At 50.4% G+C, this 12035-nt stretch overlaps 2 protein-coding genes across 2 annotated transcripts; both read right to left on the bottom strand.

Annotated features, from left to right (window-relative positions):
- Nucleotides 1-315: 315 nt before the first annotated feature.
- LOC117011283 (chemokine-like factor) lies at nucleotides 316-2022 on the bottom strand. The gene is made up of 3 exons (XM_033086651.1): nucleotides 1946-2022; nucleotides 1683-1868; nucleotides 316-915 (listed from the first exon to the last, which is right to left on the bottom strand). Exons 1-3 carry the CDS (start codon nucleotides 2012-2014, stop codon nucleotides 742-744), a joined length of 429 nt encoding a protein of 142 aa, XP_032942542.1. The 5' UTR covers nucleotides 2015-2022; the 3' UTR covers nucleotides 316-741.
- A 4360-nt stretch (nucleotides 2023-6382) lies between these two features.
- On the bottom strand, nucleotides 6383-10735 carry LOC117011282. Its single transcript, XM_033086650.1, has 7 exons — nucleotides 10688-10735; nucleotides 10562-10619; nucleotides 9564-9662; nucleotides 9017-9124; nucleotides 8779-8850; nucleotides 8299-8376; nucleotides 6383-6585 (listed from the first exon to the last, which is right to left on the bottom strand). Exons 1-7 carry the CDS (start codon nucleotides 10733-10735, stop codon nucleotides 6383-6385), a joined length of 666 nt encoding a protein of 221 aa, XP_032942541.1.
- Nucleotides 10736-12035: the final 1300 nt, after the last annotated feature.

Below are 12035 nucleotides of genomic sequence, written 5' to 3'. Positions count from 1 at the left end.
ACATCATAACTCAGAATATAAATTATATTCCAGCACAGTCACTCTGTCAGAAAGTCTCCTTTTTGCTTAGGATGTCATTGGCAGTGAAGCCATCATCTTTTCCCCTCATCATCTCCTAAACTGAGTTTCAAAGACCTCTGTGGAAGGTTATAGGTTTCTTTTGGTTGTTTGACACATTTCAGCTTATCTTGTACTTCTAGAGTCTTTCAAAACTGAGGGGCTTTCTTCCCCTCCTTATTGTTTATTAAGGTTAACTATGTTAGTTGCCATTTGAATTAAAAATATCAGTTACTCAAAGTATTTAACTGGTTTGATCTTAAGAACACAAAAGTCTTACAATCATAGTATGAGCAAAACCTCTTTTCAACTGACAGAATTCCTCAGTTTGTGTCAGAAAAAACAATGTACATGCCACGAGGGAGGTGCCAGTGTGTCTGTTAAAGTTTCAACTCTTTTTAGCAGGACTCTTGGCATTTTTTCTCAACTAGTGTAACTAAACTGGACAGTCCTAAAAGAGCTAGGGTTTCTCCCACTCAGGATTTCAAGCTATGCTAGCAAATGTAGGTTACTTCAAAACTCTAGAAATTTTCAGTGTTTTAGTACTTCTCTGCAGTAATTCCCAAGTGTTGCATCATCTTTAAATAACCAGTGATGTGAGGATTATTTTCTTTTAGTGAGATACACTGAATGTACCTTGTTTGCTACTGCTGAGAGTGTTCTTCCAAGACAGTTTGCATGGCCCTACCACAACGTGAGTACCAAGAGGTTCAAATCACTGCACTGTAAGAACTGAAATTCATTAACAATGCTCCTACTTACTCCTCCAGCCAATGTCCCTTTGTTGGTCTTGATTATTATTGCGAACAAGGACACAACGAGGAGGAACAACGCTGCAATCACCGAGTTCAAAACATCCTGAAACAGCCAGTGGAAGCAAAATATTTATTCTGAAATACAGGCCTGAAGGAGGACGTGGAGAGTTCCCAACACAGAAGGGATGGTTAAAAACGGCTGCATTGCCATGAAAACAGTTACAGCAATATCCATGTGAGAGGACACTGACACCCAGTGGTCTGATGGTAAGAAGAGCGTTTCTAGTAAAACTTCCTCATTTTACCTTTCTTCTCTTGTTTTTGTGTCAAATTTTTGCAACTTGGCTACAACTCATAGACTGAAGCAGCAAATACACGTACAAAAGTGAGGTAAGAGGAGAACTTGTTAGTATTTGAGTGAAAGGGTGTGACTAATTTGTGATGTGAAGGTGTTACACAGCAAGGCAAACAGTGCCCGTACTGGGAGGGGCTGTTATCGGATCCAGCACAGCCATCCAGGAACTGATGGAACAGAACGCTCCTTTAGGAAAAACTGCCTCAACCTCCACAGAACACTGGGCCTTGACTCACGTGTACAGAAACAATCACTGAGCCAGCTGACAATGTCCCCTGGGACAGGTGATCCTTCCTATTTACCCAGCGGCCACAACAGCCAGGGGACAGCGGGACCACAACCAGGGGACATTGGTACTCGTGGTCAGAGGACACTGGTACCCATAGCCAGGGAACATCAATACTCACAGCCAGGGGACATCAATACTCAGAGCCAGAGGACACTGGTACCCATAGCCAGAATCCATCAATACTCACGGCCAGGGGACATCGGTACTCACAGCCATCAGTACTCACCAGTACTCGCAGCTCACGGGAACTCACAGCCAGCGGCCAGGAGAGGCCCCGAATCCGCGCGTCGAGCCTCAGCAGGTAGAGCAGCAGGAACAGGACGGTGATCCCCGCCTCCATGCCGGCCAGCGCCGCGTAGGCCTCGTGTGACTCCGCGGCCACGAAGCAGAAGAGGGCGGCCAGCGCCACCAGCTGCGGGACAGGAGGGGCCGGGGGTCAGCACCGGCTCGGGCCTTGCCCGCGGGCCCCAGGGCTGCCCCCGGCCGTACCGTGCGGGAGATCTTCAGCGAGCCCCGCGGCGAGCGGAGGAAGGCCCGGTCCACCTCCAGCCACGCCATGGCGGCCGGGCGGCCCTGGCGGTGCGCGGCGGGGCCGGGACCCCGGGACGGCCCCGGGAGCCGGGGAGATGCCGGGGCCGATGACACAGGTGATGGCGGGGCCACTGCTGGCACTGAACCAGCCCCGCCTCAGAGCTCCGGGCGGAGAAAGTGATGGTGCGGCGGCGGCAGGGCCGGGGCGGGCGGGAGCGGGGTCCGGCGCGGCTCCGGGCGGCAGCGGGGCTGGGCCGTGCGGCGGCGGGCGCGGCCCGGGCTCGGGCCCGGCGGGGCGGGGGCAGTGCCGGCCCCGGCCCCGGCCCCTCAGCGGGCCCGCCCCGCGCTGCTGCCACTGCCGGCCCTGAGTGCGGGGCGGAACCGAGGGGACGGGACGGGATGGGATGGGCCGGGCAGCCGGCCCTGGGCCCGGCTTCGGCTCCATGCGGGCCCTTGGGATGCACTGGAGCGGCTCTGGGGGAGCAGGAGCGGCGGCAGATCCGGGAGCGGGATCAGACCCTGGAATGGGGTCAGATCCTGGAATGGGGTCAGATCCTGGAGCGGGATCAGATCCTGGAGCGGGATCAGACCCTGGAGTGCGATCATGATCCCTGGAATGGGATCAGATCCCTGGAATGGGATCAGATCCTGGAGTGGGATCAGATCCTGGAATGGGGTCAGACCCTAGAATGGGGTCAGACCTCGGAGTGGGATCAGACCCTGGAGCGGGATCAGACCCTGGAATGGGGTCAGACCCTGGAGTGGGATCAGACCCTGGAATGGGGTCAGACCCTGGAGTGGGATCAGATCCTGGAGCGGGATCTAGACCCTGGAGCGGGATCAGACCCTGGAATGGGGTCAGACCCGGGAGTGGCTCCGGGGGAGCAGGAGCAGGGTCAGACCGGAGCTCTGACCGGGCGTCACCGCCGTGCCCGTCCCTGCCTTCCTGCCATGCCTGGCTGGGTGCAGGGTCTTGTAAACTCAGCTTGGGCTTGGAAAGGTTTTTTAGCACTGTTTGAAGTGTAAGGTGCTTGTTTGGAAGTCGCTCTGTAATCTTCACCCTTACCCCACCAGGCTGTGAGTGCTGCTCCAGCTGGTCTTTCCCAAATTAATTTTTCCCCGGTGCAAACCCACTGAGGAGCCGCAGATGTAGGAAAAATCTGGTGAAAGTGTGAGCATTCGTTGGACTCTGGGCAGTGTTGGGGACAGTGGAGAACTTCAGCTAAATCTTGTGTCACTCAGTGCCACAATGTGTCTGTTACTTAACCCAATAATTACCTAAAACCTTGAAGGTTGATAATTTCAAACATAGTCATATCAAGCCATAGGGATCCTAAAAATGTCCTGGAGGGTCTCACATTAAAAGGCTCAGTATAACTAACTTAAGAAGACTGCTGTGATTTTAACTGCTTGTTTCCATTCTAGATAAGCATTTGATTAAAAAAAAATGCTAGAAGGAGAATTGTAAGCATTTGCATTTTGTTCAGAAAACAAAGTGAAAGGTGCAACCTCTTTCATTATAATTCCATTTTAATTTGAGTGTGTGTGTACTGGTAACCACAGGCCACAGCTGTGTCACTCTGTAGTGGTAGGTCTGTCACTGGGTCATACTCTGTGCAAGGCTCCGCTGAAAAATTGTAATAAAATTGTGACAGATATATGGAAAAATTGTGAGGGCTTCTGTCCAGACAGGTGGCAGTTTGGGTTCAGTGTTGCATGTGCAGCCTTGCCATTGCTTTATATAACCCTCCTGGGTTAGAAGGTTTTTTAAGACAGTTGAAAAAGAATTCTTTTAGTTTATTTAGTTGTTAAGCGATCTATATAATGGATGCTGAAACGATTACTTCAGCTGGCACTTGTTTTAGGTTGGGAGTCAGGTCTGTGAGGTGCGTTGTGGCAGAGTGAGGAGCAGCAGGTGACCCTCTGGAAGCCCTGGGCTCCTGGGAAGGGGAAGGAAGCTGGAAGCAGGGCAGGGGCTGGCTGTGGGGGTAGCAGGGAGGGGAAGAGTGGTGGTCTGGGAGAATGACAACATCCCCAGTGACTTCCCATTGAATAATCTCTTCCCAGTGTAGGGAGCTGGCATGTTGGAATGGGCAGGGTGCATTTCTGCCACACTGTTCACTGCTCTGCCCACTGTGGGTCTCAAAGTGACTCTGTTTTTCACCAGATCTGTATCAAGGGCAGCACTGCAAGTGGAAAAACAAGACGTCTGGATTATTTTGCACAAACTACCAGCATTGAGGTCCTGGGTGCACATTTCTTTGTCCTTATTTCCATCCCTGAGCAGCTGCTTGTCTGAGATCCAGCATGTTCTGGGGTGTATGAGAAGGGAGCAGCAGGGGCTGAGCCAGGGGCTTGCTGGGGCACCACCCCAACTTTTCATTGTCAGATTGCAGCAGAGAAATGTAGATCACATGTGGTATGTACTGGATGCCAAGATACCAGTAAAACCTGTGAATCAGAGTTTGTACCTTTATAAAACAACAGCAACCCACGGAGCATGGGCATGTTTGTAATGGAGGATGTGGCGGGGGCTTTGGTAGATTCTATGAAGGGACAGGCCATGAAATACTATACCGGGCCTGGCTGCCTAACATAATTGTGGGAACCGACTATGAAGACATGGACATGGGATACGAAGACATGGATTGAGGCTACGTGACCACAGACACAGCCACTGACGAATGTAGCTGTAACTGTAGCTGCGATTAAGGAAACCAGCTGGGAGGTAGTGTCCCTGGACCACTGATAAAAAGACAGATCAAAAGAAGGAAGTATGGGCAGCTTGGACGCCAGCGTCCGGGGGTCCGGGAAGTGGCTTTGACTATAGGCCAGGGTCCCACGCCAGCTTGCCAAGCTTACGTTATCATGTATTCGTGTGATCAGTAAACACAAACCAATTGCTGCTAGCATATAGACGCGTGGACAATAGCCACAAGCCAATCATATGTAAGCACAAAGTGCGTGAACCCTTGCTTTGCACTATAAATGTAACCTTGAGATGCCCAATAAACTGAGCATTGACTATACCTCTAAGAGGCTTCGTCTTTGACTCCGAAACGCCCTCCCGCTACATTCATTCAGTTTATGTCACAGGGCACACTATCTGTAGGACCAAAGCTCCTAAAATGGACTGTATTTAAAATAAACAAATGACAGAACAGAAATTGTTCTAAGTTGTGATAAAAATGTACTGTTAGCCTTTGAACAGATGTGGACTAAATTGTTTTAACAATCAGTTATCAATAAATGTGATTCTGAGTATCCTCAGCTTACTGACCTGTGTGTGGGAAGCTCAAAGCCCTCTGCCCCTGAGGAGCAGAAGACTGCTCCAATGACCCTCACACAAAGCTCTGATGTCCCTGAAGAAAAGAAATCATTGGAGATTCGGGCAATCTGAGGAGAAGTAATTTTTGAAATCTTAGGTTGAAGTCAGGTGTTCCCACACAGATGCAAGTGTGCTCATACAAGGAATTTTCATGACTTTCTTGTGTGTATCTGTGACCTGTGACTATCTGCTAAGGGCACTGGGATGGCTGGTTTTGTTCAGGTGCAGTTTGCAGCTATCTTGGTAGAAAATGAAGGTGGATAGTACAGTGCTGGTTTTAAGCACGTCAGGCAGTACATGAATTCCCTACATTGCAAAAAATATGGTTTACTACAGTGGGGATTTGGACACAGGTTAAGATCTCTTCTGAAACCTTTCCTGCTCTCTTTCAAAATTGCTGGGAACTTCTGTGGGAAGGCAGTAGTTCGTGCTGTGACGAGATAAGCCTCTCAGGGTTTTGCCCAGAAAAGTTAAGGAATCTTAGTCTGTGTAGTAGCAGAGAATGTTGTCTTTGAAGAGGCAGGTACTCTACACCTGCCCTTCTTGGAGCAGGGTTTACATGCTTTTGCATTTTGTACCGAGCCCTCGGGAGTTCTTGGCTGTGCTGTAATGTCTGCTGAGGAAATCTCAGTTAGAGGCAGTGAAGAGTTCAGATGTTCAGATCTCAGCACTGTATATCTGTTCCATTTAAGTGAATCCAGGCTATGAAGGACTTCCTTGTGGTGCACAGCCCAACCTCATTCCATTTTCCTCAAGGCAAGCACTTAGTGATTGCTTCCCTGTTTTCCTGGGTGTGGCCCTGGAGGAGGTCCAGGCCCAGATGATGCCACTGAAGGAGATGTGCCCTCAGCCCAGGGAGGCTCATCATGGGCTTCCCCAGCCCCTCGAGGCCTCGCCACTGGTCACAGCAGCCTCTGCCTGGCTCCTGCCTGCCCGTAACGTGGGCATGCGTGGCTGCTCCTGGACATGGAGCTCAACCAGTGCTGGTGCCGTGTGGGCTTTGCTGGTGATAGCACTCAGACACAGCTGTGACAACTGAATTTCTTTATTTGAACATAAAACAGGGGCTACCTAACTTCAGTATGGGCCAGGGAGCTGGGCCAGGGGGCTCGGGGGTAGGGGTTCTCGTTTTGGAGGTGCTGGGATGTGCTGAAGACAGGGGAGCAGCCACGCAACAGGGGCAGGTGGGGACAAACATGAAGAACAGCAATGAGCCATGTTCTCACTGGCTGAGCTGTTGGGTTGGTCTTCTGGATCTTCGCAGGAGCCCCTGTGGAGAGAGGAGTGGCTGAGGCTGCAGTGGCACACAGGGACCCTCCTGCACAGCAGGGCCCAGAGTGGGCAAGGCTCCCCAGCATGGCTGGAGTGGCTGGCACACCTCGGCCAGGCTGGACAGCTGCCCCTCAAGGGCCTGGCGAGCAGGGGATGTTCCTGGTCAGGGTCCCTGTGCAGGAGCAGGCCCCAGAGCATGTCTGCCTTTCAAGGGTGATCTGGTCCCTGCTCCTTCTCCTCCCCACCTTGCTTTGGCTCTGCCCGCTGCTCCTGGGGCTGCTCTTGGCCACTCAGCCTCAGTGGGAGCCAGCACTGGCTGCAGCCCCGTTGGGTCCCCAGGACATGGCCCAGCAATTAAGAGGCCTGTTAAAGCACTGGGCAGCAGCAAAACCCTCAGCAGAGTTATTTGAACAACCCTGACCATCCCCAACCTCACAGCAGGCTCACTGGGAGTGTCTCCTATCAGCAGCCTTTCAAAGAAGCTGCTTGAGGCCGAGATCAGCAAAGCACTCACTGGTTCTTCTTCCAGCAATACCAGATTCCGGCAGAGCACATCATCAGGAGCAACGCCCCACCAGCCACAATGGCCATTATCTTCATCAAACAAGGTGTTCCCCAGCAGAAAACACTTCTCATGCTGTTCCAGCTGTTTTCATCACAGGTTGACGTGCTGACTGCATCTGTGGGGGCAATGGGGAGTGTGAGCCCGTGCTGTGCTCCACTGCTGAGCTGGCAGCACAGTGGATATGGCCAGGATGTTCTCTGCTTCTCCTAGAGCTGGGGGCTGCAGGGACCTTGCCACCCCTTGGCACAGGGCTGCTCCGTACACAAACCCCTGAGACTGCATGGGATAATTCCTCTGTGCTGTGCCAGTGTTCTCTAGGCAATATTTGTCAAAGACATGGACATGTAGAAGGAGAATAGCCAGGTTTCTGGAGCTGCTCCAGGGCCCACCCTTCTCCAAATGGCTGCCTCTGCTGATCTACCCCTGACCAGGAAATTGCAGGGGATGTCAGGGCGTGCATGGCCCATGGGGCACTTTGGGCTTCCTGTCAGCTGATGCCAAATGCCTTCCTGTAGAGGCTGGGGAGAAGCTGCAGCCAGGCCGGGCTGGGAAACAGCCCTGGAGAGTGTGACAGCAGCAGTGGGGCAGCGAGGCTGCCATGGATCCCTTCCCTGTGTGCTGGGCATGGCGTGTTTAGATGTGCAGAGAAAGCCCCCAGCTGCTGAGTCTCAGGAGAAGGTTAAGGGAAATGCACCCACCATGACTTGTCTCCAGATCCGTCAGGAGTTGTTCTAGGTGTTTGGATGCCTCCAGGAACTTAGTATTTCCTATAGGCTTGTCCTTCCTACTCAGGGGACCTTAAGAGAAAGTATTTCCACTTCAGATGAACGGATCCCACAGAAGCAGTGTGCAGCCTGTGGGGTCAGCAGGGACGCACTACTCACCCCTGCGATGGGAGCTGGGCTTGTGTGCAGCATCCAGCACAGCACCTGAGAAAGTTATCCTTGCAGACACACCTGTAACTCAAGAGCCACAGAAGCTTCTGTCCTCTGCACGGGCAGCATAGAGCTGCAAGAGCATTGAGGGGATTGCACAGGGCGAGGGCACACACGTGCACAGCTCTGTCCTGGCACTGCAGCGATGACCCCTGGCTGAGCATTGGGCTCTGAGCTGGCAGCTCCCCCAGGGGGAAAGGTCTTGACTTACCCTCATCATCTTCCTCATCATCAGGCTTAAAACTGGTTATGGGTTGGGATTCTAGGTCATCTTCATCAACAGTTTCTCCTACAAAGAAATGCAGGACAGAAGAGCTCCCAGCACTGCAGGAGAGCCTCAGGCTGCCTGGGGCCTGCAAAGGAGCCACGCAAGGCACAGCCCCGGGACACAGCCCTGGGGCCTTCCCTTCCTCTCTGCCCTTCTCCGTGGCTGCACGGAGCACATGGAAGGAGACAGTGGCATTGCACATGGGAAGAGGATTGATATCTAAATGCTCCTTCCTCCCAATGGCAGCGATCCTCCTGGGCAGGGATCACTCCTGGGCACAAGAGTAAAAATTTCCAGGCCAAGATTTCCAGAATCCATCAAACTTCACGGATCTTATGGGAAACGACACTTGAATATTGCTCTGGACAATGTTTACACTTGGACAGTGATTATTGTGTCAGGAAAGGGTTGCTGATAACTTACCTTCATCAAGCTTCAAGACCTTTGAAGCGTGATCTACCAGGTTTTCCAAATGATGCAAGTCACGACCCAAGTCTAGAAGGAGCAGAGATGGGAACCATTCCATGGTGTGCAGGGATCCCCTTCTCCAGGGAACTGAGCACTTCAAGGGGTCAGGTAATGCTGTGTGCCCGCAGTGCCAAGCAGCAGAGATGGCAGCTCAAGGCTCAGCAGGGCTCAGGCCCAGAGGCACAGCAGTTACCTCCAGTGACAGTGCCTGGCATTGGCTCCCTTTCTGCAGCAGAGGCTGCCAGTGAGCCACTGCTTCTCCCAGGAAATGGTTCCTTAGGCACAGGCTTTCGTTTTTCCACTGGAGAAAGGAAAGGGAAAGCTGGATCAGATGGATTTTTTCCCCACTGGGGAGGTGGCATCTTCAGGAGGCAATGCTTGTCATAGACACTGATGAGGATCAGAAGTAATGCCAGGTTATTGGGGCTGGCCAGGGCCTCCCTCCTCCCAACAGCTGCCCCTCCTGATGTGCTGGGAGACCAGGAAATTGTAGGGAATCTAAGGTTGTGCAAGGCACGTTGTGGAGATTGGGCTCCCAGTCAGCTGATGCCAAATGCCTTCCTGCAGAGGCTGGGGAGAAGCTGCAGCCGGGCCAGGCTGGGAGAGAGCCCTGCAGGGTGTGACAGCAGCAGCGGGGCAGCGAGGCTGCCATGGATCCCTTCCCTGTGTGCCAGGCATGGCATGTCCAGATGTGCAGAGACAGCTGAGTGTCAGGAGAAGGCTGAGGGAAATGCACCCACCGAGGCTTCTCTCCAGATCTGTCAGGGTGTGTTCCAGGTGTTTGGCTGCCTTCAGGGACTTACTGACTCCTGTTGGTTTGTTCCTCCCTCTTGGTGGACCTGAAGAGAAAGTATTTCCATTTCAGATGAATGGATCCCATAATAGCGGTGCTCAGCCTGTGGGGTCAGCAGGGACACACTACTCACCCCTGCGATGGGAGCTGTGCTTGCGTGAAAGAACCAGCATAGGAGTGAAACACTAATCTTAGAAAAATTAAGATTTTAGTTAAACTTAAATAATTGATTGATAGTCTGTCATCTCATGTTTGCTCAGCTGTGCTTACAATGGGAAAAGACGAAACTGGTAAGCAGGCCTGAAGAAGCACGAACAATCGCAACCAGAAACCCATTCTTTGAAAAATTGGAATATCCCCAGAAATCATTTGTATTGTCATTAATAGAAAAGGGTCGAAAGTTCAGGGCGAGGAAGACTCGCCTTACTTCCTCCTTTTAGGACCCCTCCCCAAAAAAACAACCCCAGACTTAATTCAAGAAGCCAACCACGCATGCTTAATAGCCATTCAAGCTAATTACCATAGGAAGCAGGGGATGGGAGGGGCTGGTATTATGAATATGTATTTATTTAAACCTTTTGTTAATAAATAGACTCTGTAACCACCTGTAATTTCGCAGTGCGTATTAGGGGGCTACCCCACGCTGCTGCCCAGTGCTGAATAAACATACCCTTTCTAACTTTAAATGGTTAGAGAGTCTTTTGTCCGTCACAGTTGAGTATCGGTATTAGACCAATACTCATATTTTGGTAAATCATTTGGCGACTCTGGTGGGACACTTCTCTCTGGCCGAGGGGCCAGCGGGGTTCGGGACCCCTCTAGGGCGCCCACCTGGGATCTTCCTAGGAGGAGGGCTCCTTTTCCTCACTGGCACCCCGGGGAGCAGAACTAGAACTGCCGGAGACACGGACAAAAAGGTATGTTTAAAAAATTAAAGATAGGTACCTTTAAGAGAACCAAATTCATAAGATACTGCAAGACATCGTGCGCACAGTGGAAAGGCCTAAAGTGGATTTGTTTGTAAGTTTCCGTGGAGCTTGAGCTGGCCTGTGTTCCAGGTGAGGCTGGAACTTGTGCCCCGTAGTGGGGGTGCATTAACAAGCCAGTGGCAGCTGTCATTGGTAGAGCTCATGCAGCAGTGGGTCAGTGGAAGTTTTATTTGTAGTTTAAAGCAGCGCGGTGGTGATTTCCAGCTTGAGGCAGCGGCTGCGGGCATTGGGGTGTGATGACTGCATTTTTGGTTTGCAGAATACAGCGATTGCAGTTTGTGCATGCCGAATGTGTGTGTGTGTTTGAGTGTGCAACTTGTTTTTGTGAGCTTTGTGTGCTTGAACTGTGAGTTAGTGGCGTGCTGTGTATGTTTTATTTTGTGTGTTTTTGAGAGTGTGTTAGCAAAAGTTTTGTATGTGTAAGTTGTGAAAGAATTTTGAAATTTACACCCGAGTAGTAGATACCTAAAAAGTGGAAGAATTTGGAGCACTTGCATTATGTGAATTGCATGAGCTAAGCTGTGTGCATGTAATTTGACTCTGTGTGTGTAAGCAGCAAAATTGTGGACAGCGTATTACTGAGTGAGAGCAGCAGTTGTGTGTGATTGAGCTGTTTGTTTAGTGTTTAAAAGAAGTGAGCAGTGTGAGACAATCTAAAAATTATGCCCAACATAGTCCAGTGTAATCCCGGCAACAGACATTGGTGGGGTGATCCAATTTTTTTTTGCATAGACAACGTCTCTGTTTCTGCTCAACCTTGAAAAGTTTTAATTTTGGCTGTTTGTTTTAAATGTGAAAAATATAGCTAGTTATTTGTGAAGTTTTAAAATTGCTGGTGTAAAGGGTTAGTTTCTAAGTGCAGGGGGGTGAGGCAGCAACATGAGTCCAAAGCTCCTCCCCCCACAATCCACCGCAGAGAAACTGTGTCTTGGCCAAAATTTGACAGATTTTTGGTGTAGCTTTATGAATACTTAACCCAAGGTATAACGAGAACGGTTTGGTTTACTAGTAACCTGTAATGGGCAATTTAAAGGAAAAAAAAAAAATGTTGCTTTGTTATTTCATGTAAGTTTTGTAAGTAAAGTGTTTGAAAGTGTTTGGTTGAGATATGAGTTTGCTTAGAGGTGAATAAAAAGAGAGTTTCTCTTTAGTTGTGCAGTGTGTGTAGTGAACATTTTGAAACAAAAACGATTGCTAATTTGTGTTGAGAAAAAAAAAAAAAAACATTTGTCTTGGTCGGTGACCTGAGCTTTAAAAGAGTTATTTTAAGTGAGTTGGTTCAGTGGTTTTTCATATTAAGCCATCTTTTGTTGGTTGTTTTAATTTCTTTCCTTTTCTCTTTGCTGGTACAATTATCTGTCAGAGAATAAAAATTCAGAGAATGATCCCAAGCTAAAGGAACTTCCCTGTCCAAGAAAGAGCTGTGACTT

Source organism: Catharus ustulatus, unplaced genomic scaffold (genome assembly GCF_009819885.2).
Source record: "Catharus ustulatus isolate bCatUst1 unplaced genomic scaffold, bCatUst1.pri.v2 scaffold_102_arrow_ctg1, whole genome shotgun sequence".
Taxonomy (NCBI): domain Eukaryota; kingdom Metazoa; phylum Chordata; class Aves; order Passeriformes; family Turdidae; genus Catharus; species Catharus ustulatus.
The sequence above is the reverse complement of the archived record's forward strand: the minus strand, read 5'-3'. Positions and strand labels throughout refer to the sequence as shown.

Excerpts from the sequence above, each read along its gene's own strand:
- LOC117011283 (XM_033086651.1), bottom strand. The coding sequence starts at position 2,014 with ATGGCGTGGCTGGAGGTGGACCGGGCCTTCCTCCGCTCGCCGCGGGGC. Across the intron at positions 1,869-1,945 it reads CGCTGAAGATCTCCCGCACG|CTGGTGGCGCTGGCCGCCCT; the intron begins GTACGGCCGGGG and ends CCTGTCCCGCAG. Across the intron at positions 916-1,682 it reads CCCGTGAGCTGCGAGTACTG|GATGTTTTGAACTCGGTGAT; the intron begins GTGAGTACTGAT and ends TGGCTGTTTCAG.
- LOC117011282 (XM_033086650.1), bottom strand. The coding sequence starts at position 10,735 with ATGACAGCTGCCACTGGCTTGTTAATGCACCCCCACTACGGGGCACAA. Across the intron at positions 10,620-10,687 it reads ACCCCCACTACGGGGCACAA|GCCTTTCCACTGTGCGCACG; the intron begins GTTCCAGCCTCA and ends AATCCACTTTAG. Across the intron at positions 9,663-10,561 it reads TGAATTTGGTTCTCTTAAAG|GTCCACCAAGAGGGAGGAAC; the intron begins GTACCTATCTTT and ends CTTTCTCTTCAG.